The 26,863-nt window shown below is 38.1% G+C and overlaps 1 protein-coding gene across 8 annotated transcripts in view; it reads left to right on the forward strand.

The window, feature by feature from the left end:
• The window catches only part of FANCC (FA complementation group C), a 268,384-nt gene that overhangs the window by 205,132 nt on the left and 36,389 nt on the right, over window positions 1–26,863 (forward strand). For all 8 annotated transcript variants that reach the window (XR_009008706.1, XM_057548936.1, XM_057548933.1 and 5 more), the window contains 2 exons: window positions 9,107–9,271; window positions 25,165–25,321. Coding sequence is in view for 7 of the 8 variants with exons in the window: in XM_057548936.1 (XP_057404919.1) it covers window positions 9,107–9,271; window positions 25,165–25,321 (322 nt within the window). In the remaining variant the exon portion in view is untranslated. The remainder of the gene's footprint in view (window positions 1–9,106; window positions 9,272–25,164; window positions 25,322–26,863) is intronic.

A 26,863-nucleotide genomic window follows, 5' to 3' on the forward strand; every position in this document is an offset into this window, starting at 1 on the left:
TGTTCGTCCTACTATATATCTGAAGTTATCTGTACATTTTTAATAAAAAAAGTTTAATTTGAATACAGCATGGTGGGCAAAACTACTTTCTGATACACTTGAATCCAGATATTCCTATTATTTATGAAACTTGAGTTTTATCATTAAAACTTTCCTTCTACTTGTATGGCTTCAAATGTTAAAACAACCAAAAGACTCTCAAACTTAAATCACTTATAAATGATGCTATACTGCTTTTTTTTCTGGGGTTTGTTTTTTTATAGAGGGTTTCTACACTTTTTTTCTTTTTGCCACTTGAATGCTTAAAGTTCATTTCAAAAGATTTGAAAGCCTCATAGAAAATATAGAAATTAATGTAATAACGTCAGTGCATAAATTGTCAGTGGAACAAAAGGAGAAATTAGGAAAATCTGTTTGGTTCTTTTTGCATTATTTTTAGACGCCTGATAAACGGTCTTGTCATAGTGCTTTAAATAGAGTTTCACTTGCCACCAAGTAAAATCAACAATCCAATGACAGAATGTTTAGAATCTCTCTTGCTCTTTGCTACAAACTGTCTAGAAGGAGCAACATTGTGGACTTTCTGAGCATGATCAGTTTATCTTGTAGTTCTGTGGTTTGCTGCAGATGGTTTGGAAACTTCAGTACAACCACATAGGAAGGATGTCTCCAGCAGTATATGGTTACCATTGAGCCTTCTGTAGTTGAATTCTTGTGCAGAAATCATTTGGAAGTGCTGCTCTGGCAATCAGTCAAGACCTAATGCTTAGTGTAATCCAGTCTGGAAAACATTGCGTAACTCTGGTTCAAGTTGGATCTCTGCTCTCTGGCAAGCTTCTGCCAAAAGAGGGAGCCTTGAAGGCTGTGAGCACTTTGCAGCCCTTCAGAAGATTATCATTTGGCCTGCCTGCATTTTGGTAGAACCAAGAGCTACCTCAGTTTACCTGAGACTTTAGAATTTTTCAGGAAAATTATCTTGGATTATTTTCAGTCTAATGGGAGATACAATCTGCAACCCATAAGCTTCAGTGCTTGATAAATGCCCTTGGTGCTGAGGTCATCTTTTCCACCCACTCAGTCACCAGTGATAGTCTCTGACTCTCTTCCTTTTTTTTAAGATAATGAGAGAAAAGTTGTACTTATAGGTCTTTTAAAGAGGAGGACTGATGAGTTAAGGCTGTGGAGGCAAGATCACCATCTCTGTCCTCCTATATTTCAGAGTTCTGGATTTATTATGAGTGCATGTAATTCTCAGGGTTTTTTTTTCAATTTCTCAAACATTCATAGAGCCCTTGCTCTATACAAAATATTTCGCTTGATTCTGTGCAAAATATGCATACAAAAAAGCATCCTACATCACACACAAACACAACTTTCCCTTCTCTTATCCTACCCAGTAAGCTCATATATTCCAAAAATTTAAGGTATTTACAACTCAAGATAAATATGTCTTTTTGTTAACAACTTAGATGATAGACTCAAAAACACATGAATTAATTTTAGGTCTGAAACCACCTAGACGGTAAGTTAGAGAAAGATGATAGAGCGCTGTGGAAGATAAATGCTGTCGAAGAGACCTCAGTCATTTAGGAAAGTGGTAAAGAGCAAGAAGTGAGTTTCAGAAAGGGTGAATATTTAAAGAGAAAAGACAAACTGTTCGCACAAAAGAAGATATCATTGTGTAGTTCGACAAAAAAATTATGAGAATTTTACTCTTGATTATCAAGAAAATAATACAGCTAAACTAATAATTTGTAGGAATTAATTAATAAAAGTATAAACCTGAAATGCAGTTCTATCATGTTTCCTTAAAGTGTTCAGATTATTGCTAGAGATTGATATCTAGTTCTGGGGACTGCTATTAAAGTGTAGAGCAGTGTTTCTCAAACTTCAATGTATATAAGATTCCCCTGGAAAAATGTAAACAGTTTTCTTGGCCTTACTCCCAGGGATGCTGATACTGCTGATTCCCAGGACCATACTTTGAGTAGCTCTGCAGTAGAGAACTTGGACAGATCCTAAAGACTAAGTGCAAGACCTATGAGTAATAGCAACTCTAATAATCTAGCCAGGAGATTAAGATGAAAATGTAATTTAAAAAATTAAGTCAAGTGACGAACTAAGCACCTGAATGTCCTAGCATTCTTTTTATGCTTCCAACCTCTAGAAATTACAGGGAAATTTTAACAATTAAATATATAATACTGTGAAATAAGGGGGGCTTTTGATGACCCACAAACTGTGAGAAAGGCTTAAAATGGTTGGTAGTGGGATATTTTTTAAGGCAAATATCACATCCCAGAAAGCTTGCAAGAGGGTTACTTTGGGGGTGGATTCAAGGAGTAGGAGGGTACATGGCAGCCAACAAGATACCTGTTAAGAGTACTGCAGTAATAGCAGCCAGCTGACTAGTCCCTCATACACTCCTCCAACTCATCCACTGCCCCCAAAAAAGAGACAACACAGGTGTCCTGTTTCCCACAAGAATGGGAGAGGAGGCTTTGGAGGAGAACAAGCACCGGATGGCTGTCAACTCCCAGCAGTGTGGGGATGCTGTAACGCCCAGAATGCAGTTTATTGGCAGCCCCGGCCAGCACCGAGTCCTGACCCTTGACCAAGTACTGGAGGCGGGCTGCACTGAACAGAGCACTCACGGAGAGACTAACATGGAACCCCAAATGCCAGAAAGAGCAAATAAACGAAAATCACCAGACATTCATGAAAAGTTGACACCATAAGGGAAAAATGAACCAAATGCAATAAGCTGAGGTTTTTTCTAAAGAGACTTACAGGGGGAAAAAAAAGAAAATTCAATAAACAGGAGTTTATTGAGTTTATGAATAGGAGATAAAGCTAAATGTTAACAAACAATGACTCCAAAGATTGAGCTGAGTAGTTCTCCTAGGATATAATACAAAAGGACAAAGAAATGGAAAGTAAGAAAAGTGTTTTTTGTTTTTTGTTTTTTTATAACTTTTAATACAGAGATCAAAAGGGGTGTCAAGGAAGATGGTGGATTAGGAAGTGCCAGGAATCCATCTCTTGACCTAGACAAAAATTTCATTGACAGGATCTGTTTGATATAACTATTTTAGTACTCTAGTCTGTTTGAGGACTTTCAGCTTTCAGGGTAAGGCTTGGCCAGTAAATTGTGGATAATTCAGCCCTTCTCATGGTAGAGACCACCCATCACCAACCCCCTAGACCTATGGCAGGCAGCTCTACCTGCATTCCTAGATAGGCTTGGAGGAAAAAGGGTGAGCAGCGCTTGATAAATTTTGGTGTAGTATCGAAGGAGAATATGTGTAATTGTGTGAAGAAGCTACTTATAATAGTCCTGCCTTTTAAAACTACATATCTATGTGGGGCTAGACTCTCCATATAATTCAACCAAAAAAAAAACGTATTGCAACAAATTAAATGCAGAAGTAAACATAAGAATCCAGCTGTCTTCTTTCAAGCTATATAGGAAAGAAATTTGCAAACATATAAAAGAGTGCCGGGCATCCCTGGTGGCGCAATGGTTAACAATCCACCTGCCAATGCAGGGGACACGGGTTTGAGCCCTGGTCCGGGAAGATCCCACGTGTTGAGCAAATAAGCCCCTGCTCCACAACTACTGAGCCTGCGCTCTAGCGCCCTCAAGCCACAACTACTGAAGCCCGCACGCCTAGAGCCCGTGCTCTGCAACAAGAGAAACCACCGCAATGAGAAGCCCGCGCACTGCAACAAAGAGTAGCCCCCGCTCACCGCAACTAGAGAAAGCCTGTGTGCAGCAACGAAGACCCAATGCAGCCAAAAATAAATAAATAAAATAAATAAATTTTAAAAAATAAAAGAACTTTCAATTGAGAATCAAGTAACTAAGAGATCCAGTTTTACCAAGAATTAAAAAAAAAAAGTGCCACTCTTCTCACTAAATATTTTTGTTTTGTAAAATATAGTAATTTTTCAACAAAAATGTTATTCATGTTAACACCTAATGGATTTATTATTGTTACTTTTAGTGAATTGATAAATACTTTTAGGTGTCTTTGTTTTAATTTCAAATATGAGTATCAATAGTTATAACCTCAGAAACAAAAGCTGTTTGGTCTTTCAGTAATTTTTAAGGGTTTTTGAAACTCAAAAAGTCTAAAAACTACTGTCCTATAGTGAAGATCACAGTCAGCTTTCCCCACCCATGCACATATTACTCACTACTGGGTTTTTAGTGCCTGGCTGTTAAATATAAGATGACAGGCCATAACTTCTGTTCCACTAGCAGCTCACCTCTTTGGGCCCAACTCAGAAACAAGAACCAGAAATGTAATCTTTCTCAGGCTGGTCAAGCCAGACTATTGCTGAAATAGTTGAAAGTAAAGCCTTAGTTACTGCCCGTTTCTACTTTTCCAAAAGTACTGCATCACTTCATTTATCATAGGTAGCGGCCCCTGTTCCTTTTAGTCCAGCAAAGTCAAGCTACGGGAGCCCTTAAAATGGTGGGAATTCACATTGGGTTTGTGGAGTGTAGTATCGAAAGCCTTAGTTATAACACATTAAGCCTATAATTACACTCTGATTTGATGTGATTTCTGATATTTGGCACTTGTCAAAATGCAATTTTCCCTTTTTCTTCTTTTTTTTTTTTTGGTGCAGATGATTGAACAGAGTCTTCCCTGTTTATTTGGTGTAGTGAAGTATAGAAGATAAAATGGGGGAAGGAGAAATGATCACCTTTAACAAGATTAATTTTTAAATGTTTTTATATATATTTGAAATTGTTAAATTGGTTTTGCTGAAACAGAATTTCACCCTTGAGATGCTATTTGAATGTTGGTTTCAATAAAGGTTCTTGAAAGTGTTAAGTAAAATAAAATAAATTGAGATATATATATATTTAAGGTGTTTAAAAAAAAGATGACAGGCAATGGTCACTACATATTTAAGGAAATATATTAAGCATATAGTGTTGAAAGTAGAAACCAGTAAAAATAAAGAAAAAAAGATTATTTAAAGAAAAGATCATCTAAAATAAATTCATGTCAATGTCCCCATTAAGGGACTTTGCTGGTGGTCCAGTGGTAAAGAATCCACCTTCCAATGCAGGGGATGTGGTTTTAAACCCTGCTCGGGGAACTAAGATCCCACATGCCACGGGGCAACTAAGCCCGTGCGCCACAGCTACTGAGCCTGCCCGCCTCAACTAGAGAGCCACGTGCCACAAACTACAGAGCCCACGTGCTCTGGAGCCTGCTGCGCCACAACTAAAGAGAGAAAAAAACCGCACGCCACAACTAGAGAGAAGCCCACGCGCCGCAACAAAAAGATCCTGCCTGTCGCCACTAAGACCCAACTCAGCCAAAAAAAAAAAAGTCCCCATTAAAATAAAAGGTAATATTATGTCCACTAAACAAGAGCAGAATACTAGCTAGACTCACAGATATAGAGAACAAACTAGTGGTTACCAGTGGGGAGATGGAAGGGGAGAGGGGCAATGTAGGAGTAGGGGAGTAAGAGATACAAGCTATTAGGTATAAAATAAGCTACAAGGATATATTGTACAACCTGGAGAATATAGCCAATATTTTATAATAACTATAAATGGAGTATAACCTTTAAAAATTGTGAGTCACTATATTGTACACCTGTAACTTACATAATATTGTACAGCAGCTATACTTCAATAAAAGATAAATTAATAAAGGAGTCCTAAGACAAAAATAAAATTTAAAAAAAGAACAGAATGCTGTTTTTTTTTTAAAAAAAAAAAGAAACATCCAGAGAATGAAGAAAATAGTTCTTGGAAATTAATAATGAGAGTGGTAATTAAAAGCATAATAAAAGATTGGAAGGTAAAGTTGAACAATTCTTTCAAAATCTAGAGCAAAAAAACCAAGAGATGAAAAATAAGAAAGAAAAGATAAGAGAGAACTGTCTAGGAAGTTCAATATCCAAAAAATCAGAGTCCCCAGAAAGAGAGAACGGAGAAAAGAATAGGAAGGAAATCATCAAAGAAATAATTCAAAAGATCTTTCTGGATTTAAGGTCCACTGAATGTCCAGCACAATGAATAGACATAAATCCATACCAAGACACATCAATGTGAAATTTCTAAGGGGATATCCAAAAGCCTCCAGGTAGTAAAAACAGGACTTATATAAAGGGTCAGGATTCATAACAGCATGGGACTTCTCAGGAACAACACTGAAATTTAAAGGATAGTAGAACCACACTTTCACAATTCTGTAGAAAAATTACCAGAATTCTATAATCTGCCAAAGTATCAATCAAGTATGAGAGTAAAATACTGATATTTTCAAACATGCAAGGTCTCAAATACTTTACCTGTCTTGTACCTTTTCTCATGTAAGAAGAATGAACCAAGAAAGAAGATATGGGATCCAAGAGAGAAGTGAAGGAAATCCCTATGGTAGAGGTCCCACGATAACTGTACAGAGGGAGTAAAAAGCAACCTGTTCAGATTGGAACAGGTCAGAAGGTTCTAGGAGAAATTTCTTATAAGAAGATGAAAATGGCAGAATATCAGATATGTTTGAATGTATTGCGAGGAGATTACATACTTGGGCGGGAGTTTAACGTTAAAATAATCATCAGTGCCAAAAAAAGAAAAAAGCAAACAAGCAAGCCAAATAATAGTCACTAAACCCACAGAAAACAACATATTGAATATCTAAAGCATGAGTTACGCTTGAAAGTGGTTGCCTCTGAGATCAGAAAATGGGAGTGGGAGTGCTCGTTCAAAAGCTGCTGTTTTTTCATAAGTTTTGAAGAGCGATTTGACTACTTAAGGTAGTTGTATCTGTAAGTTTGATAAAACTAAAAAATACGTTAAAAAAAAAAAAAGACTAACATCCCAGGTTCTTACACTGGTCTCTTCAAAACCTGCCTTCCTCCTCCCTCCCCGCCCCGCATTCACTGTGGACTTGCCACCTCGGACTCTGTTGTGCTTAGATACTCCAGGCCTTCGTGTTTGCTTTGCATCTGCCTGTGACATTCTTCTCCCACATACATATATGGTTTGTTCATACACTTCCTTTAGATCTCTGCTCAAATGCTCCCCTCAGTAAATTCTTGTCCTCTCTTACCCCTCAGTGTACTTTACTTTCATTATGGCACTTGATATCATCTGGCATTTTATGCTTTTCATTACTAAGCTTTGTCTTGTCTTTGCTTCTGTAGCACTACCACTGCAAACAGGTTTGAATATAGTAAGGGTTCAAAAAATATTTATTAGATGAATAAATAGGACAAATATACAAAAATTTAAAAACAAATTCACTGAAGCAGAAATACAAGTGGGTAACAAACAAATATTCAATCTCAAAAAATATCAGGGAAATGCAGATGAAAGCAATGGGATAATTTTTGCCCAGATTAGGAAGAAATAAAAATATCCAGAATAATATCACTGTCATGGGTAGAAAAGTAAATTGGTAGTCTTTTGGAAAGCAATTCAATATGCAGATATTCACATGGGGGCACAAACAGGCATGTGCAAGGATACTGCTGCAGCAGTATTTCATAGTGAAAAATTAGAAACAACCTAAATGCCCATAAATGGAGATACTGTTAAATTACAAAACATATATTTTAATAATAGGCAGCAAGTAAAAAAAAAAGAAATGAGTGACAGCTATATGTTCTATATTGTGGTTTTATTTGTGTTTCACAAAAAACTAAATTTGTAGATTTATGGTTTTATATGAAGATACCTAAAGAATGATCTAATAGCATACATCCCAAACTTTCATTTTCCTGATTTCTAGTTGTTCATTTATTCATTTAATATCTGTTTCTGGAGCTATAAGTAGGAGTTGTCCCTACATACTAGGAATAGAGGAGTGAGCAAAATAGGAAAAGTGCCTGCCCTTACAGAGTGGATGTCCTAGCAGGAAGAAACAGACCATGAACAATAAACAAGCAAATACATTATAGGTCAGGTGATGAAAAGTACTGTGAAGAAAAGTAAAACAGGGTAAGAGAGATAGGAAGAACACAGTGAGATAAGAGGACACTTGCTATGTTTAGCTCTGCTGTCAGTGGAGCTTTCTGCAGTAATGGACAAGCCTTGTGAATTTGCACTGTCTGATACAGTAAACCACTAGCCTCATGTAGCTGTTGGAACTCTTGATCTGTGCTAGTGCAACTGAGGAATGGAATTTAAGTTTCATTTCATTCCAATTAATTTAAATTTAAGTTGCCATATGTGGCTGATTGCTACCATATTAGCCAGTGCATTTATATGGGATGGTCAGGGAACTCCCCTACATAAAGCAAGATTTGAGCTGAGACCTATACGAGATGAAGGAGCTAACCATGTGTTCCAGGCAGAATGAACAACAGGACCTTATCTGGAGTAGTCAGAGGCTGGAAAGGCCAGAGCAGAATGGGCAAGGTAAGAGTGGAAAGAGATGAAGCCAGAGAAACAGAGGGGGGCCCGCCATGGAAGGCCTTGGCAACTAATATAAGACTTGGCTTGTTCTCTGTGTGAGGTGGAAAGCCATTGAGCAGACAAGTGAAGTGATCTGAATTTTTAAGGGGTCTGGACCTGTTCTAATGGTAGACAAGGCAGGTGAGGGCAGAAGCAGGGAGAAAATTAGGAGGATCCTACAGTAACCCAGGCTGGAGGTGATGGTGAATTAGGGGGTAGTGATGGATGTGTAGAGAAGTAATGAAATGAACTGATGGTATTAACCACTGGATCAGATAAGGGGCAGGAGAGAAAAAGGAGGAATCAAGGATGGACTTAAGGGTTTGGGCTTGAGCAAATGAGATAGGGAGCACTGGGGGAAGAGAACATTTGGGGAAGGAATTCAAGTTCTATCTTGGGCACGGTAAGCTGCAGGTGCCTATAGAGGGTTAAGCCACAGTCCTGACAATGAGGGAGATCAAAATGGGAACTGCAGCTAAAGGGTTTCTTCCTAGAGAACTATGTAAGAGAATAGAGGTCATAGATGGTGTTAGGGTATGCCTTTTTATATGAGGGGCAAAGCAAGTGACCTGTCATGAACCTTTTTAACATGAAGATTTTATATGCCTTTAACTATCAGTACCTGTGGCTCTAAGATTTGGATACTTATTTCTCATTTTATTTATTCCATAGAATGGCTCCTGAACGAGTAAGGTCCCTGTCACGAGTTTGTGTCCCACTTGTTACTCTGCCAGATTTTGAACCGTTGGTGGAGGCTCTGCTCACCTACCATGGACATGAACCTCAGGAAGTGCTCTGGCCTGAGTTCTGTGATGCTGTGAATGAGGCTTTTTTGCTGTAAGTGATGACCATTTACCTTATCATCCAATTTTGTTTTTCCTTTTCTTAGAATACTTTAGTATGTTGGAAATGCAATTTTCAAATGTTTTGGTCTCAGTACCACTTTACATTCCTAAAAATTATTGAGGATCTCAATGAGCTTTCTAAAAAATGTGGGTTCTATCTATCAATATTTACCATATTTGAAATTAAAACAAAAGTTTAAAAAATATTTATCACTTCATTTTAAAATAACAGTAAATTGATTACATGTTAATACAAATAGCATATTTTTAATGAAAAACAGTGGCCTTTTCCAAGAAAAAAATTGTCTAACAAGAGTGGCATTGTTTTCACATTTTTGCAAACCTCTTAATTGTTTGACTTAAAAGAAGACAGGTTCTCACATATTTCTGTATTCAGTCTGGTGCAATATGTTTTTTTGGTTGAGATATATGAAGAAAATCCAGCTTCACATAGATGTGTACTTGTTAAAGACATATTTTAATAACCACTGTAATAAACACTATAATAAACACTATAATAGTATTTGAAAACATTCTATTGAATAAGACACAGTAAGGTAAATTATTAACATCTATAAAGCCAAGGGAGAAATAACTTTCCTCATATTTGTTTTTCATTTACAGTTTAGTGCATTACTTTGGAGTAGATGTCCCACTCTCAAAAGTCAGAGAAATCTCTGACATTTTGGTTTCATCTTTTCCTGATGAAACACCTGTGAGATGAGAAGAGAAATCTCTTAATTCTCCTTTGTAAAGCCAGGGGTCCATTTTTAATATAAGAAAATATATTATAAATAAATTTTATTTTTGAATAAAATATTAAATTCTAAAATAAATCTAAAAATACGTTATATAAAATTTGTAAAAATATATGAAACATAAAATATATTTATATCTACAATAATTTGGATAAAGTTTAGGAAAGTTTAAAAAAATGTTTAATATTATTACCAAATAAGACAAAAATGCACTTGCTTCTTGTTATGTTTCCATATAGGCACAAGAGAAAATATCAGAATTTATATTAATTTATTACATTTTATTTTTTCCCAGCTTTATTGAGATATAAGTGACATATAACATTGCATATGTTTAAGGTGTACACTTTTATATTGCAAAATGACTACCACCATAGTGTTAGTTAACACCTCCCTCACATCACAGGATTACCATTTCTTTTTTTGTGATGAGAACATTTAAGATCCACTCTCTTAACAACTTTCAAATATGCAATATAGTATTATTGACTATAATCACTGTACTGTACATTATTAGATCCTCAGAACTTATAACTGGAAGTTTGTACTTTTTGATCAACATATTCCCATTTCTCCCACCCCCCAGTCCCTAATAACCATCATTCTAGTCTCTGTTTCTATGAGTTCAGCTTTTTTAGATTCCACATAAAGTGATATCATACTTGTGTTTCTCTTTCCAGCTTATTTCACTTAGCATAATGCCCTCAATATCCATCCATGTTATCACAGCCAAGAATTTCCTTCTTTCTCATGGCTAAATAATAGCCGATTTTGTGTATGTGTGTATATATATATATACACACACACTATGTATATATAGCATATATATATAACTAGATATAGATATATATACCACATCTTCTTTATTTATTCATCTATTGATAGACACTTAGGTTGTTTTCATATCTTGGCTGTTATGCATATACCATAATAAACGTGGGAGTGCAGATATCTATTTGAGATCCTGTTTTCATTTCCTTTGAATATATACCCAGAAGTGGGATTGCTGGATCATGTGGTAGTTATAGTTTTAATTTTTTGAAGAACCACCATACTGTTTTCCATAGTGGCTGCACCAATTTGCATTCCCACCAACTGTGCACAAGGGTTCCCTTTTCTTTCTTTCTTTCATTCTTTCTTTCATGGATTGTATCTTTTTTTTTTTTTTTTTATCTAAAAGGTCATCACCATCGCCAAACTCAATCATCTAGGTTTTCTCCTGTGTTATCTTCTAGGAGTTTTATAGTTTGTGGTTTAAATTTAGATTTAGGATCCATTTTCAAGTTAATTTTTATGAGGGATATAAGGTCTGTGTCTAGAATCAGATTTTTTGCATGTGGATGTCAAATTATTCCAGCACCATGTGTTGAAAAGACAGTCTTTACTGTATTACCTTTGCTCCTTTATCAAAAATCAATTGACTATACTTAGGTCTATTTCTGGTCTCTCTATCTGTTGCAGTGGTCTGTTTATCAATATCACACTGTCTTGATTACTGTAGCTTTGTGTAAATCTTGAAGTCAGGTGGTATCAGTCCTCCAGCTTTGCTCTTCTCCTTCAATATTGTATTGGCTATTCTGGGTCTTTTGCCTCTCCATATAAACTTTAAAATCAGTTTGTTGATATCCACAAAATAACTTGTTGGGATTTTGATTGAGATTTCATTGAATCTATAGGTCAGATTGGGAAGAACTGAGATCTTGACAATATTGAGTCTTCCTATCCATGGATATCCTCCATTTAGGTAGTTCTTCTTTGATTTTGTTCATCAGAGTTTCGTATTTTTTCTACTCTAGATCTTGTACATATTTTGTAAGATTTATACATAATTATTTAATTTGGGAGGTACTTGGTATCTTCTTTTTAATTTCAAACTCCACTTGTTCACTGCTGGTATGTAAGAAGGTGATTGGCTTTTGTATTTTAACTTGTATCCTGCTACTTTGCTCTAATTGCTTATTAGTTCCAGTTTTTTTATCAATTATTTTGGATTTTCTACATAGATAATCAGTTAATCTGTGAACAAAGACAGTTTTTATTTATTTTTATTTTTATTTTTATTTTAAAAAGATTTTTGGCTGCGTTGGGTCTTTGTTGCTGTGCGGGCTTTCTCTAGTTGCGGCAAGCGGTGGCTACTCTTTGTTGCGGTGCGTGGGCTTCTCGTTGTGGAGCACAGGCTCTAGGCACGCGGGCTTCAGTACTTGTGGCTCGCGGGCTCTAGAGCGCAGGCTCAGTAGTTGTGGTGGATGGGCTTAGTTGCTCCACGGCATGTGGGATATTCCCAGACCACTCAAATTCCACTTGAGCATGATATTTAATTCTTTATACATTGTTGGATTCTAGTATTTTGTTGAGAATTTTTGCATCTATGATCATCAGAGATATTGGTCTCTAAGTTTTCTTTGCTTGTAATATCTTTGTCTGCTTTCAGACACTGGTATCAGTGTAATTCTGGCCTCATAGAATGAGTTAGGAAGTATTCCCTCAGCGTCTATCCTCCAAAAGAGATTGTAAAGAATTGGTATAATTTCATCCTTAAATGTTTAGTAGAATTCACCAGTGAATTTATCCAAGCCTGGTGCTTTCTGTTTTGAAAGGTTATTACTTATTCATTCCATTTCTCTTAAGAGATGTAGGCCTACTCATTTAGTCTTTTTCTTCTTGTGTGAGTTTTGGCAGATTGTGTCTTTCAAGTATTTGGTCCATTTCATTTAGGGTATCAAATTTGTTGGCATAAACTTGTTCAGAATACTCATTTATTATCCTTTTGATGCCTATAGGATCTGCAGTGATGTCTCCTCTTTCATTTCTGGCATTAGTAGTTTGTGCCCTCTCTTTTTTTCTTAGTTAGCCTGGCTAGTTGATTTTATTGGTGTTTTCCATAACCACCTTTTGGTTTCATTTATTTTCTCTATTGATTTCCTGTTTGCATTTTCATTTGATTTCAGCTCTAATTCTATTTTTTCTTCTACTTACTTCAGGTTGAATTTGCTCTTCTTTTTCTAGTTACCTGAGTTGGAAACTTGGATTATTCATCTTAGATATTTCTTTTTTTTCTAAATATATATTCAGTGCTATAAATTTCCCTCTAAGAACTGCTTCACTGTATTCCACAAATTTTGATAAGTTATGTTTTCATTTTCATTTAGTTTAAAATAATTTTAAATTTCTCTGGAGGTTTCTTCTTTGATTTGTGTGTTACTTAGAACTATGTTATTAAATCTCCACATAATTTGAGATTTTCAAGTTAACTTTCTGTTACTGATTCCTAATTTAATTCCATTATGGTCTGAGAACAGACATTATATGACTTTTGTTCTTTTAAATTTGTTAAGGTATGTTTTATAGCCCAGAATGGTGTGTCTTGGTGAATGTTCCATGTGAGCTTAAGAAGAATGTGTGTCTGCTGTGGTTGGATAAAGTAGTCTATAGATGACAATCATATTCACTTGATTGATGGTTTTGTTGCATTCAGCTATGTTTTTATAGATTTTCTGGCTGCTGGATCAGTCCATTTTTGATAGAGGGATGTTGAAGTCTCCAGCTATGATAGTAGATTCATCTCTTTCTCTTTACACTTCTATTCGTTTTTTTCCTCACATAATTTGACAGTCTGTTGTTAGGCACATACAAGTTAAGGATTGTTATATCTTCTTGGAAAATTGAACCCCTTTATCATTATGTAATGAGCTTCTATATTCCTGATAACTTTCCTTGCTTTGAAGTCTGCTGTATTTGAAATTAATATAGCTACTCCTGCTTTCTTTTGATTAGTGTTAGCGTGGTATATTTTTCTGCATCCATTTAGTTGTTGTCTTTTTTTTTTTTTAATTTATTTTATTTATTTATTTTGGGCTGCACTGGGTCTTTGTTGCTGTGCGCTGGCTTCCTCTTGCTGTGGTGAATGGGGGCTACTCTTCATTGCAGTGTGCGTGCTTCTCATTGTGGCTTCTCTTGTTGCAGGGCACGGGCTCTAGGCACGTGGGCTTCAGTAGTTGTGGCAGGAGGGCTCAGTAGTTGTGGTTTACGGGCTCTAGAGAGCAGGCTCAGTAGTTGTGGCGCATGGGCTTAGTTACTCCACGGCATGTGGGATCTTCCCAGACCAGGGATCAAACCGGTGTCCCCTGCATTGGCAGGCGGATTCTTAACCACTTTGCCACCAGGGAAGTCCCATCCATTTAGTTTTAATCTATATGTGTTTTTATATTTAACATAGGTTTCTTGTAGACAAGGTATAGTTGGGTCCTGTTTTGATCCACTCTGTCAATCTCAGTCTTTTAATTGATGCATTTAGACCATTGAGGTTCAAAGTGATTATTGTTATAGTTGGACTAATATCTATTATATTTATTACTGCTTTATATTTGTTGTCCTTGCTATTTGTTCCTCTTTTTGTCTTCTACCCTTTTTCTGCCTTTGGTGGTTCTAATTGAACATTTTATGTGATCTCATTTTATCTCCTTTCTTGGCATATTTGTTACACTTCTTTTTTTTTACCTTTTTTAGTGTTTGCCCTGGAGTTTGCAGTATACATCGGCAGCTAATCCAAATCCACTTTCAAGTAACACTACACCACTTCACAGGTAGTGTGAATACCTTATAATAACAAAATAATCCTAATTCCTCCCTCTCATTCCTTATATCATTGCTGTCATTCGTTTCACATACATATGAGCATACGTAAGCATATACATACAGATAAACATACATAATTGAATACATTGTTCATATTATTATTTTTGAACAAACAATTATCTGTTACCTCAATTAAGAATAGGAAAAATAAAAGTTTTTATTTTGTCTTCAGTTATTTCTTCTTCAATGCTCTTCATGTAGTTCTGAGTTTCTGACCTATATTATTTTCCTTCTTTCTAAAGAACTTCTTTCAACATTTCTTACAAAGCAGGTGTATTGGCAACAGATCCTCTCAATTTTCATTTGTCTGAGAAAACCTTTATTTCTTCTCCACTTTTGAAGGATAATTTCACAGGGTACAGAATTCTAGATGGTGGGTTTTTTCTCTCAGTACTTTTGTATGTCATTTTACTCTCTGCTTGCTTGCATGGTTTCTGAGAAGTTGGTTGTAATCTTATCTCTGTTCCTCTATAGGTAAGATATTTCTTTTCCTCTGGCTTCTTTCAGGGTTTTTCCTTATCTTTAGTTTGTTTTTTTTTTTGGTAGTTGCAAAATGATATGCCTAGGTGTAGGGTTTTGGCATTAATCCTGCGTGTGTTCTCTGAGCTTCCTGGAATTGTGATTTGGTGTCTGACATTAATTTGGGAAAAGTCTCAGTCATTATCGTTTCAAATATTTCTTCTGAACCTTTCTCTCTTTCTTCTTCTGTTAGACCCATTACACATATGCTGTATTTTGAAGCTGTGCCACATCCCTTGGAAATTCTGTTCTGTTTTTTTTCAGTCTTTGTCATCTTTGCTTTTCGGATTTCAAGGTTTCCATTCATATATCCTCTAGGTCAGAGATTTCTTTTCCCACCAAGTCTACTAATAAGCTCATCAAAGGCATTCTTCATTTCTTTTACAGTGTTTTTTTTATCTCTCATATTTCTTTTTTGGTTCTTTCTTAGTATTTACATCTCTCTGCTTACATTGCCCATCTGTTTTTGCATGCTGTCTACTTTATCCATTAGAGCCCTTAGCATGTTAATCATAGTTCTTTTTAATTTCCAGTCTGATAATTCCAACATCTCTGCCATGTCTGGTTCTGATTCTTCCTCTGTCTCTTCATATTGTGTTTTTTTCCCCTTTTGGTATGTCAATTAATTTTTTTCTTAATAGCTGGACAAGATGTATACTACATAAAAGGAACTGCTGTAAATAGGCTTTTTGTAATGTGGTGGTGAGATGTGAGGGGAGGGGAAGTGTTCTATAGTCTTATGATTAGGTCTCAGTCTTTCAGTGAGCCTGTGCCTCTGCACTGGGAACTTCATAAGTTTTTCTCAGTTTTTTCTTCCTCTTAAGTGGAATAGTATGCCTAGAGCTGTCTGGAAGTGGTTATTTCCTTCCCTCCTGGTCAGTTAGGCTCTGATAATACTCCTGAGGTCAGGCCTTGTTAAGAAAAACAGAGAGCTCTGTTGTATTTAAAAGTGATTCCCTTTCCCGTCTTTCTGCCTAAAGCAGGGGTGACTTTTTCTCTGATATTTACTATGTGAACCTGGTGGCAACTCCTGGAGGTAAATCTCACAGTATTGTGGGGGCCGCTGTAGGACTGAGTCTCCCTGGAGTTTTTATCTCTCAGAGTTGTTCACACTGACCCTCCAGCCATTTGCTAATTCCAGTTCAGGTTTTCCTACCCAGCACTGGTGCCTGTGGTGGTTTCTACTTGTGGATCTCTGCTCCAGTCAGCCATGATTCCCGGTATTCGCTTACCTGTTATCTCCAGTCTTGGGGACCAAGGTTTGCCCTGTGTCCTCCGTTCTCCTAAGGATGCAAGAAGAGTTGTTGATTTTTCAGTCTGTTCTGCTTTTTACTTTTGTTAGGACAAAGTGGTGACTTCCAAGCTTCTGACATGCAGAATGGGAAACCAGAAGTCTCTCTATGGTCCATTTTTTAAAAACATTAACTACAGTACCATTATTATATCTTAAAATTGACACTGATTCATGACCATCACCACGTATTTAGGCAGAGAACAAATTCTCCTGTTTGGTTTTCTGGAATTAAGAATCCAAAGTCCACACATTGCATTTGGTTGATAGGTTCACAAATCTCTTTCAATCTATAGGTTCCTTTTGTTTTGCAAATTATTTCTTGAAGTAATTTTGTTGCTTTTCCCCACTCTCAGGTTACAGAGCATCCTACCACCTTGAGTGTGATAAAGGGTGCATTCGCCCCCTCAACGCTCCACGGACTTAAGATGCTCCCTTAGTCATATACAGTCATCTCTCAGTATCCATGGGGGATTGGTTTCAGGACGCCCGTGGATACCAAAATCCACAGATGCTCAAGTCCCTTATATAAAATGGCAGAGTACAGTTGGTAGTACAGTTAACCCTCCTTATCCGTGGATTGAATTGTACTTAATTTCTATATGCATTTAGGCCTGTTTTATTATTTTCTGTTCTGTTTCTTTGGCCTATCATATGTTTACACATCAGTACCACTTTGTTTTAATAACAGAGTCTTTCTAATATAAAGTAAGGCTATTTCCCACTCATTTCTCTTCTTTTTCTGGGTTTTTCTGGCAATTCTTGATTGTCTTATCTTTCAAGTAAACTTTGAAACCAATTTGTCTAGCTCCAGAAAAGTGAACTCATGTTATTTGGAGGGAGGCTCATGTTAAATATGTAGATTAACCGAGGAAGAATGGACAACTTTATGATGTTAAGGGTTTCTATCCACCTGTCCAAGAACACTTATATCTTTCCATTTTGTTCAGGTTTACTTTTATGATCTTAAGGAGTCTTTTACATATTTTTCACATATAGGTTTTAGACATTTCTTATTCCTAATGGTTTCATTTATTTATTTATGCTGTAGTAAGTGGATCTTCTTCCCATTTTCAAATTGATTTATTACATTTGGAAAGTGAACAACCTCAAAGCTGCCATCATTCTTTCAGAAGAAGTAATTACCAATAGAGTATTTGTTGTTTTTCATATATAATTCCTAAAAATTATAATGTATATTTTAATTTCATTTTTTATGAAAGTTATCTCAGGAATTTGTTAAGGTAAGATTTAGAAAGAGATATAGAATGTTAAATTATTTGATGCTTTAAAAAAAGGTCAGAACATAATTTTCATGGTTAAAAACATGAAGTCTTTTTTTTCTGTCTACTTTAAACTTAGGTCAAAATTTATCCAAGAGTCTGAACTTCCTGAGGAGTCTGATCAGTTATCTTTGTTATCTATGTAAGATATTGGGTAATAATCAATCTGAAAGTCTGTATAATGTGGTAAGTGTGCTCCACATGCATGTGTCCGTCACATCATTTACCTGAGTACACACTGCAGGTTCTAGTGGCTCACCCCAGCAAATTTCATTTTTTACCCTCCAAAGCAATTATTCATAGTATTTACTTTTAAGTAAAATGCTCTTTGCGTTTCACCTTGGTAGCTTTATTTCCGATTTATTTAGTAATACATTTTATTGAAGAATATGGTCTTAACAACTTGTATTTCCAGTCTTACTTTTTCAACAAGAGTTGAATTAAAGGGAATGAGAAGGAGAATGCCCCTCGGCATCCTCTGTGAAACCCCACAAAGCTGCTGCAGAAATTACTGGCGAGAAGGAGGCCTGCTTAGAGAATAGCCACTCTTCCTCGACCAGCAGTGCTCAGATGGAAAGCTGAGGGTAGCCGTTCCATGAGTAGGCCTGAACTCCTTTGCTATTTATTTTACTTGTGATAGCATGTTCTCCCTCAGTAACTAATAAAATTTATTTGGTTTGGAAAATTATGTCTGCTAATCCACAGGGGACAGACTGTCGAGAAATGCTGGGTGGTCTTCAACTTGTCCAATTCTTATGGCTTCAGCTCAGCAAGTTCCCCAAGCAGTGGCGTAAGGGCTGGAGCCTTTCCATGGACACTTTCCCATAGACAGAGCATCCCAGCCACATGTTGACACGGGGAGGCTGATTCACATTACCACCTCCGCACTGGTACCCCCTTTCCCCCAGCCCCTTAAAGAGTTCCTCAGATGTGCTGCGTGGTCATTTAGAAACCACGTACTTTCTTTGACCAAGGTGCCCTGCCCTGTGTTTAGCCTTCCAACTATTTGCTTACCACAATCACCAGTGGAATTTCATCTGGTTTACAATTGGTTGGGTGTCTTTGGCCTTGGCTTCCAAATACAGTCATGTATTTTCAGAAATGGGCAGCCTGTCTTCTTTTAAACAGCAGATGCTTGCTTCTCTCTGCAGTTTAGATAACCTAGAGGAACTTTATAATTTCTTGGATTAAAAGTCAAACCTAACTCCTTAAGTCTATCCCTGGGGTTGCCGTAATAGCCACCTGCAGGCTGCACATTGTGTAAAACCTTTCTGGGAGGGCTGCTGCAATCCTTTCATAAGTCTGTGGAGTACAAGTAATTCTGCATGACATGGCCTCTAAGGTAAACATAAGTCCATTGCTTCAAAAATATTGAGAAGTTTGATGACTAGTTGGAGAATTTTTTCTACATACTGGAATGAATGAGCCAATGAACAAATGAAAGAAAGAGTGGGTGTGTGACTGACCAAGCAACTGACCTCATGCAGTAACTGTGAGTGTCAAATAGGGTGACCATACAATTATAAATTGTAGACCGTGACACTTTTGAGAGTTAGAAGAGGTACCTATTATAATTATGGTGGGATAACAGACACAAACCTGTCCCAGGCACACTGGAACATATTTCAATGGGTCCAGTGCCTATAAAATGTTTAGCACGGTGCCTGGCACCCAAAATAAATACTCAATAACTGTTCGCTTGTTGCTGTTATTATTGTTGTTGACTTTAATAATTATTATATTATTTTTGATAATGTTTTATTGGGTTTTCTCAAGCTTATATCTTTTCCTCCTAATGAAATTATCACTGAACTAAGGCCAGATGTATCTAAATTTCCATTGCTTAAAAAGCTAATACAGCCTCCAAAGATGCTAAATAAGAAAAAAATAAATTACAAGAAAAGGCTAACCTTCAACCAAGCTTCTAGTTTTGTGTTTTTTCAGCTGTGATAAGAAAAAATCAGACTTTAAGGCTTTAAATCTGGCAATCCAGTGGCTAGGACTCGGAGCTTTCACTGCTGGGGCCCAGGTTCAATCCCTGGTCAGGGAACTAAGGTCCCAAAAAACGTGCAGCACGGCCAGAAAAAAAAAAAAAGAAAGAAAAATCAGGCTTTAAATATTGTCAGTATAGGTGAATGTCTAAACGAAGAAAAGCTAGTGTAATACCAAGGACAAAAAGTTAGCAAAGCAGTAGTAGTAACTAATACTCCCATTTCTATCTATCCTGGCATCCTCTTTTTTTCTTTTTTTTTTTTTAATCTTACTAAGATATCACAAAATTAGTTATTGAAAAAGTTTACTTTTCAAGTAAAAACCTGCTGATACTGACTTGTAATAGACAATCCAGTATGTTTGGATTTGTACATTTCCTTTGATTGGTGTTGCTGCTCTTTGCTTTAAGAAGTGACTTCTCTGCACATATAAGTGATAACGATGGCACAGTTTCCTCAAATTTGATATACTTCTTCAATCAAGTTTTCATGGAAATTCACCTTTGAAATGTAATAGAGAATATTCTTTCCGGGTCCTTGGAATTAAGTAGTTCTCCAAAAAAGTTGGTCCTGATTTCTGTGGGCTACTCCAGCAGCCCAGGCAGCCCTTGATCTCTTTCTGGTTTGGAAAGATGGAACACTGCCTGCATTCCTCTTGAGTAAGGAAGCTCCTTTCTCTCCTCTACCTCTTAGACAGTGTTAGAACACGTTCCCTACCGATGATCGTCGCCCGCCGGAACCTCTCTTGCAAAGTATTGAATTCCATATTCTGGTTTTGTATTATAGCTATAAAAAACATTTGGAGCCAAAATTATTTAATAAGCATCTGGACCAATTTCTTTACCTAATTGCATCTTTTTTCAAGAGGATGGGGCACACAACTAACTCACTAAATTGAGTATTTGGGGAAACAAAGTACAGTTTTTTAAATGTCCAGGAGGCATCTGTCCAGAAGAGTCTAATAGTAGGAGATGTTGGACAGGGTAGAGTGTCCTGTCCAGGCCTCTCCTGCTCTGTGTCAGAAATTATAAAATAGCTATAATGCAGAAAACTTCCTGTGATTATTAGGTAGGAATTTTGGAGAGCCAAGTTTTTAATCTTAATCTCTTTTTCTTGAATTTGTCATTTTGATGAGTATCCAGGCTAGATGGATGGAATAACTATAGACAAAGTAGGAAAAGGACAGCCTTAGAGTTTCTGTAACTAACACATGTTGAACAGAATGAAATTTTTCAGTGTCCCTAAAAACGTTTTTCTTTTTTTACTTTATTGGCTCTTTAACCTTTCCACAGAAATATATACATTTTATCAGGTCAGGTCAAACAATGCAGAAGTATATACAGAAAATGTCAATTATCCCCTCCTTATCACACTGTAGTACTTCTGGTAACCATACCTTATACTCTTGTAAACATTAGAAATCTATGTGAAACAATTTCAATTTTCTCTCTTTTTTTAATAAGCTTTTTAAAAAAACACAAAAAGAAAAACAGCATTGCATCATACACATGACTCTGGAACCTGTTTTTTAACCAATGTATCTTGGGTATCCCTCAAGGGATACAGATCCAATTCATTATAAAATAGGAACATATTTCCTGATATGAATGGACCTTAATTTATTTAGCTATTTGCCAATGGATACATTCAAGGACCTACGTCATACCTCTGTTGGATTGTGCCTCAGACATTCTAAATTCACACACCCCAAACTAAGCTCTGAGTAAATCCTTCACAAATCTTTTCTTCCCTTCTTTCCATTGAGTAAATGGTATGTCCATCCATCTTGCAGCTCAAGAAACTTGCGACAGCCTTGATTCCTACCTCATCTTCACCAGCTCTCATCGAATTCATTGCGAGTATCTCTTGATATTACTGCTAAAATACATTATCTCTCCTTCTCCAGTGCCACCCAGGTCCAAGCTAACACCAGCTTCCCCTGGAAATTTGCACCCACTCTTTTCTCTGAACTGAGTTCTCCATGCAGCAATCAGAGTGATCTTTGAAATGTAAATTGGATCCTGGCACTCCTCTGTTTAAAACCTTCCGGACCAGGGCTTCCCTGGTGGTGCAGTGGGTAAGAATCCAGCTGCCAATACAGGGGACACGGGTTCGAGCCCTGGTCCGGGAAGATCCCACATGCCATGGAGCAATGAAGCCCGTGTGCCACAACTACTGAGCCTGCGCTCTAGAGCCCGCAAGCCACAACTACTGAGCCCACATGCCACAACTACTGAAGCCTACGCACCTAGAGCCCGTGCTCTGCAACAAAAGAAGCCACTGCAATGAGAAGCCCGTGCACCGCAACGAAGAGTAGCCCCTGCTCGCCGCAACTAGAGAAAGCCTGCGTGCAGCAACAAAGACCCAACGCAGCCAAAAATAAATAAATTAATAAATTTAAAAAAAAAAAACAAAAACCTTCTGGGCCAGAATAAAACACCAGACCCTTGCCTTGCCTGTGGTCCTGCACAGCCTCATCACAGGCCGCCTCACCTTTGCTCTCTTCTGATGCAGCTGCTGTTCCCTCTGCTGAGGTGCTCTTCCCACCGCTCTTCACCTTGCCTATCCCACCAAGCTAGTCTCTAGCTAAACTCAACTGGAGAGGCTGTCCCTGACCACCTGATCTAAATTGGGCCCCTCCTGATATTCTCTTTTTCCTCAGCCTGTCCTTTTCCTTCATTGCCTTTATCACAGTTTGGTGTGTGTGTGTATGTATATATGTATGTATACCTCCCACTGGGCCCTAAACCGCTAAGGGTACAGATTAGGTCTGTTTGTTCCCAGTTGTTTGGCCTGCACCCAGCACATTGAGTGCCACACGGGAAGTGCTTAGTCATCTTCCTTGAATGCGTGACTACCAGCTCCTTGCCATCGAGTATAACAGGGGTGGTGGCATGGGAATGGCAGCCCAAAGCACTGGTGCCACAATAGAGGACATCCATAGTGTGGCCCCAGAATGTGCCAGGTGATACGAGTTTGGGGCACCATGGCAGTTCTTCATTGCCAGGTGCGGAGAGGTGAGGGAAGGGGGTCCTGTAAGACTTCCCAGAAGAGCTGAAGCTCAGGGTGAGATGGGAGTTATAAAGAGGGTCAGATGAGGGCCATGCCTCCCTCCCTTTCTCCTGCCCTTCTACCTGCTGCTGTGACAGACCCTACAATTCTTCAACCTCTTCCAGTCTTGCCCCAGAGTTAATCTAGGACAAGGTCTACAGGAGTTAGGCTATGGGAAAAGAACAAAAAGAAACTACTAGAAATTGCTACCCTGTGTCTTTGCCTATTCATTTCCTGCCCCTGTACCCATTCCCTGGGCTTCATGCCAGCTCCTGCAGAGAAATGGCCCAGAAGTGATGGTGAAGGGAAAGACCCTGAAGGGGTTGTTGGGTAATGGGAAACCTTTGTGTCCCCAGCTTTCCTTTTTCTTATTAAAAACAGTAAACATCTTTAGCAGAACCTGGAAAATCACTCTGCTCTCTGTGGTCCTGCAGGTGAAAGGGCAGGAGGCCTTGGAAAAGCAGGGCCGAGAGAAGAAAGCCAAGTTCCACCAGACCAGAATAGGCTCAGCATTCACAGGGAGGGCCCCCTGCTGGTGGCTCAGAGTTAGACAGATGTCCCCCTAGTGCTCCCTCCCAGGAGAAGTAGAATCCCTGATTCACTGACCTGACATAGGAGGAATCTCCAAATACCTTATCCTATAGAAATGTAACTATACAAAATGGTTAGGGTCTATAGTGTATCATGCTGTGGATCAACTGTGGATCAACCAGTCCAACCACCTTTTATGAAATTATTACTAAAGAAAATTTTCAACAGATTTACAAATACAGTGATTAAATATTTACTATGTGCCAAGAACTGTCCTAAGCACTCACTGTACATGTGTTATTATTGCATTTGATCCTTCTGACAACACTAGGAGGGAGGTAGGCCTATTTTACAGATGAGTAAACTGAGGTTTAGAGGTTAAGTAACTTTCCCAAGGTCATATAGTGAGTAGGTGATGGCTCTGGGACTCAAACCCAGGGCTGACTCCACATTTTAAACCATTATTATGCACTTTCAAACATAACTGTTTCTTAAATTAGGGACTGCATTTACCTGGATATCTCAAGGCCTTTTTCCATCACATTTTTTATCACTCTCTTTCTTTCTTCACTCTATATTTATTTGTCCTTTTTGAAAGCATTTTTTTTTCTTGAGTTGAAGTGGAAACATATTTGCAAAGGGATACTTGGTACATATTCATTGATACTATAAATATTAACTGCTACTATGACCATAATGAAAAAAAGTCACAGATTGGATTTGTTATTGCATTTTGAACTGTTTCTTTTTTTTTTTAGAGTATAATTGCTTTACAATGTTGTGTTAGTTTCTACTGTACAATGAAGTGAGTCAGCTATATGTATACCTATATCCCTTCCCTTTTGGACCTCCCTCCCACCCCCCCATCCCACCCATCTAGGTCGTCACAGAGCACCGAGCTGAATTCCCTGTGCTATACAGCAGGTTCCCCCTAGCTATCCATTTTACACATGGCAGTGTATCTATGTCAAACCCAATCTCCCAATTCGACCCACCCTCTCCTTCCCCCACTGTGTCCACATGTCCGTTCTCTACATCTGTATCTCTGTTCCTGCCCTACAAATAGGTTCATCTGTACGATTTTTCTAGATTCCACATATATGCGTTAATATACGATATTTGTTTTTCTCTTTATGGCTTACTTCACTCTGTATGACAGACTCTAGGTCCATCCACATCTCTACAAATGACCCACTTTCCTTTTTATGGCTGAGTAATATTCCATTGTATATATGTACCACATCTTCTTTATCCATTTATCTGTCATTGGACATTTCGGTTGTTTCCATGTCCTGGCTATTGTAAATAGTGCTGCAGTGAACACTGGGGTACATGTGTCCTTTTGAATTATGGTTTTCTCAGGGTATATGCCCAGTAGTGGGATTGCTGGGTCGTATGGTAGTTCTATTTTTAGGTTTTTAAGGAACCTCCATACTGTTCTCCAATAGTGGCTGTATCAATCTACATTCCCACCAACAGTGCAATAGGGTTCCCTTTTCTCCACACCCTCTCCAGCATTTATTGTTTGTAGATTTTTTGATGGTGGCCATTCTGACCGGTGTGAGGTGATACCTCGCAGTTTTGATTTGCATTTCTCTAATGATTAGTGATGTTGAGCATCTTTTCATGTGCCTCTTGGGCATCTGTATGTCCTCTTTGGTGAAATGTCTATTTAGATCTTCCGCCCATTTTTTAATTGGGTTGTTTGTTTTTTCGATCTTGAGCTCCATGAGCTGTTTGTATATTTTGGAGATTAATCCTTTGCCAGTTGCTTCTTTTTTCAGTGACTCATTTATATTAAAGCTTTGTTTATTTCTTACTGAAAGGAAGAAGATTTCTCTCCCCACGTCAGCTATACTCTGCCTCTGGCTTCGGCACCTTCCCAGCCTTGAAAATACAATGCTGCGTCTTTTTGAAAAGCTTATGTCCAGTGAGAGAAATTTTCTGAAGAGGATCGAATGCTTTATGAAAGATTCATTGCTGGTATGTGCCGGGTTTTGATGAGGAGAAGAATCCTTAAAGACGATGCTGGGTATCATTTCTTTTAGTCAGCACAAGTGGAAAAAAATGTAAACTAAAGAGCGATTGGCACCTTTTAAAATAATCATCTATCTACATTTTATTTTTGAAATGCCTAATGTAGGGGGCTTTTCTGCATACTTAGAGCATGTATTAAAAATAAGGTGAGGGAATTCCTTGGTGGTCCAGTGGTTAGGACTTGGTGCTTTCACAGCTGTGGCCCTGGGTTCAATCCCTGGTCAGGGAACTAAGATCCCACCAGCCCACAAGCTGAGTGGCACGGGCAAAAAAAAAGGCAAGCTTCAAGATTTATTTGATCATTGCACCTTATATTGCATATTCACAAGAATTGACGTGACATTTGGACAACAAATTTTTTAAAACAGTATTTCTCATTTCCACATGAAAAATTAAGTTTTAAAAAGTGAGGATCTTATGAACAATAGGAGGGATCAATTAACAAAGAAAAGCATTCAAAAAATAAACTTTTAACCCTTCACTAGAGGAAAAATAAAATACTTAAAAGATACAAAACAAAACCCCAGAAAAATGGTTAAAACAACAAAAACAACTGAGAATTCTGTCAGTTTTCTTTTGGTGTCAGCCTGCCAGCCTTGAACCCTCCCTCCATTCAGGGGCTGCCAGTCTCCCCTCTACTCAGAACTTCTCAGGCCTGGGAAGTCGGGCGCTCAGTGGGCCAAATGGGCCCCATTGCCTAATCCAGTGTCAGGGGCCCAGGCCCTCAGGCAGTCCTCGGAACCGACCAATGGGGATGCTTTCCCTCTGTGGGAGGCAGCTCTGGAATTTATGTGCATTTTTGTAAGAACAGGAATAAAGACCAACGCACTCTGAAAAAAACAATTAAAAAACTGCAGGAGGTGTCATGCTTCTGGGGCCTCTTACAGGAACCTCAGTGGGCTCTAACATGTTTTCTCATTAGCTCTTGTAACCTAGGGGAGATATGGGGCAGAGATTTGCTTCCTATTGTACAGATGGAGAAACTTAGCTCGAGGGAGATGGTGAACCGTCAGATCTTATGTTGGTGTTCAGGAAACTGGGCGGAGGAGAGTGCATGCCTCCCTGCTGAGCTGAGGCGTGTGTTGCGGGGGCGGGTGAGTCTGCATAGAGTGCGCTGAGGTTGGCTGAGTTTGCACAGCCCCCCCTCCAACACCTTCTATTTGTTTAATTCACTTAGAACTTCCTGGTTTTTTTCTTTCTCTTTTAAATTGGAGGCTGTGTAAGAGAATCAAAACCGAATCTGCTGCCTTCTTACAATATCCCAGTTCTCTTTTTAGGTCCTGATCAGTCCCTACCAGCTCACGTGAGTGACCATGGCCGTGCTTGCCTTCTCCCTGTTTCCTGGGCTCCCCTTTGCCTTCCCATTCTGGGGCCTCCCAGGTGACCATGGATAGTGTTGTAGTCGCCAACAGCCATGATGCTTTCATCTGCAAGTTAGCTGGCACAAATAGAACCCAACTGATTTAGAAGTTTATAGTGTTTGATAGA

The sequence above is a fragment of the Balaenoptera acutorostrata genome, chromosome 6 (assembly GCF_949987535.1).
Source record: "Balaenoptera acutorostrata chromosome 6, mBalAcu1.1, whole genome shotgun sequence".
In the NCBI taxonomy this organism is placed as follows: Eukaryota; Metazoa; Chordata; class Mammalia; order Artiodactyla; family Balaenopteridae; genus Balaenoptera; species Balaenoptera acutorostrata.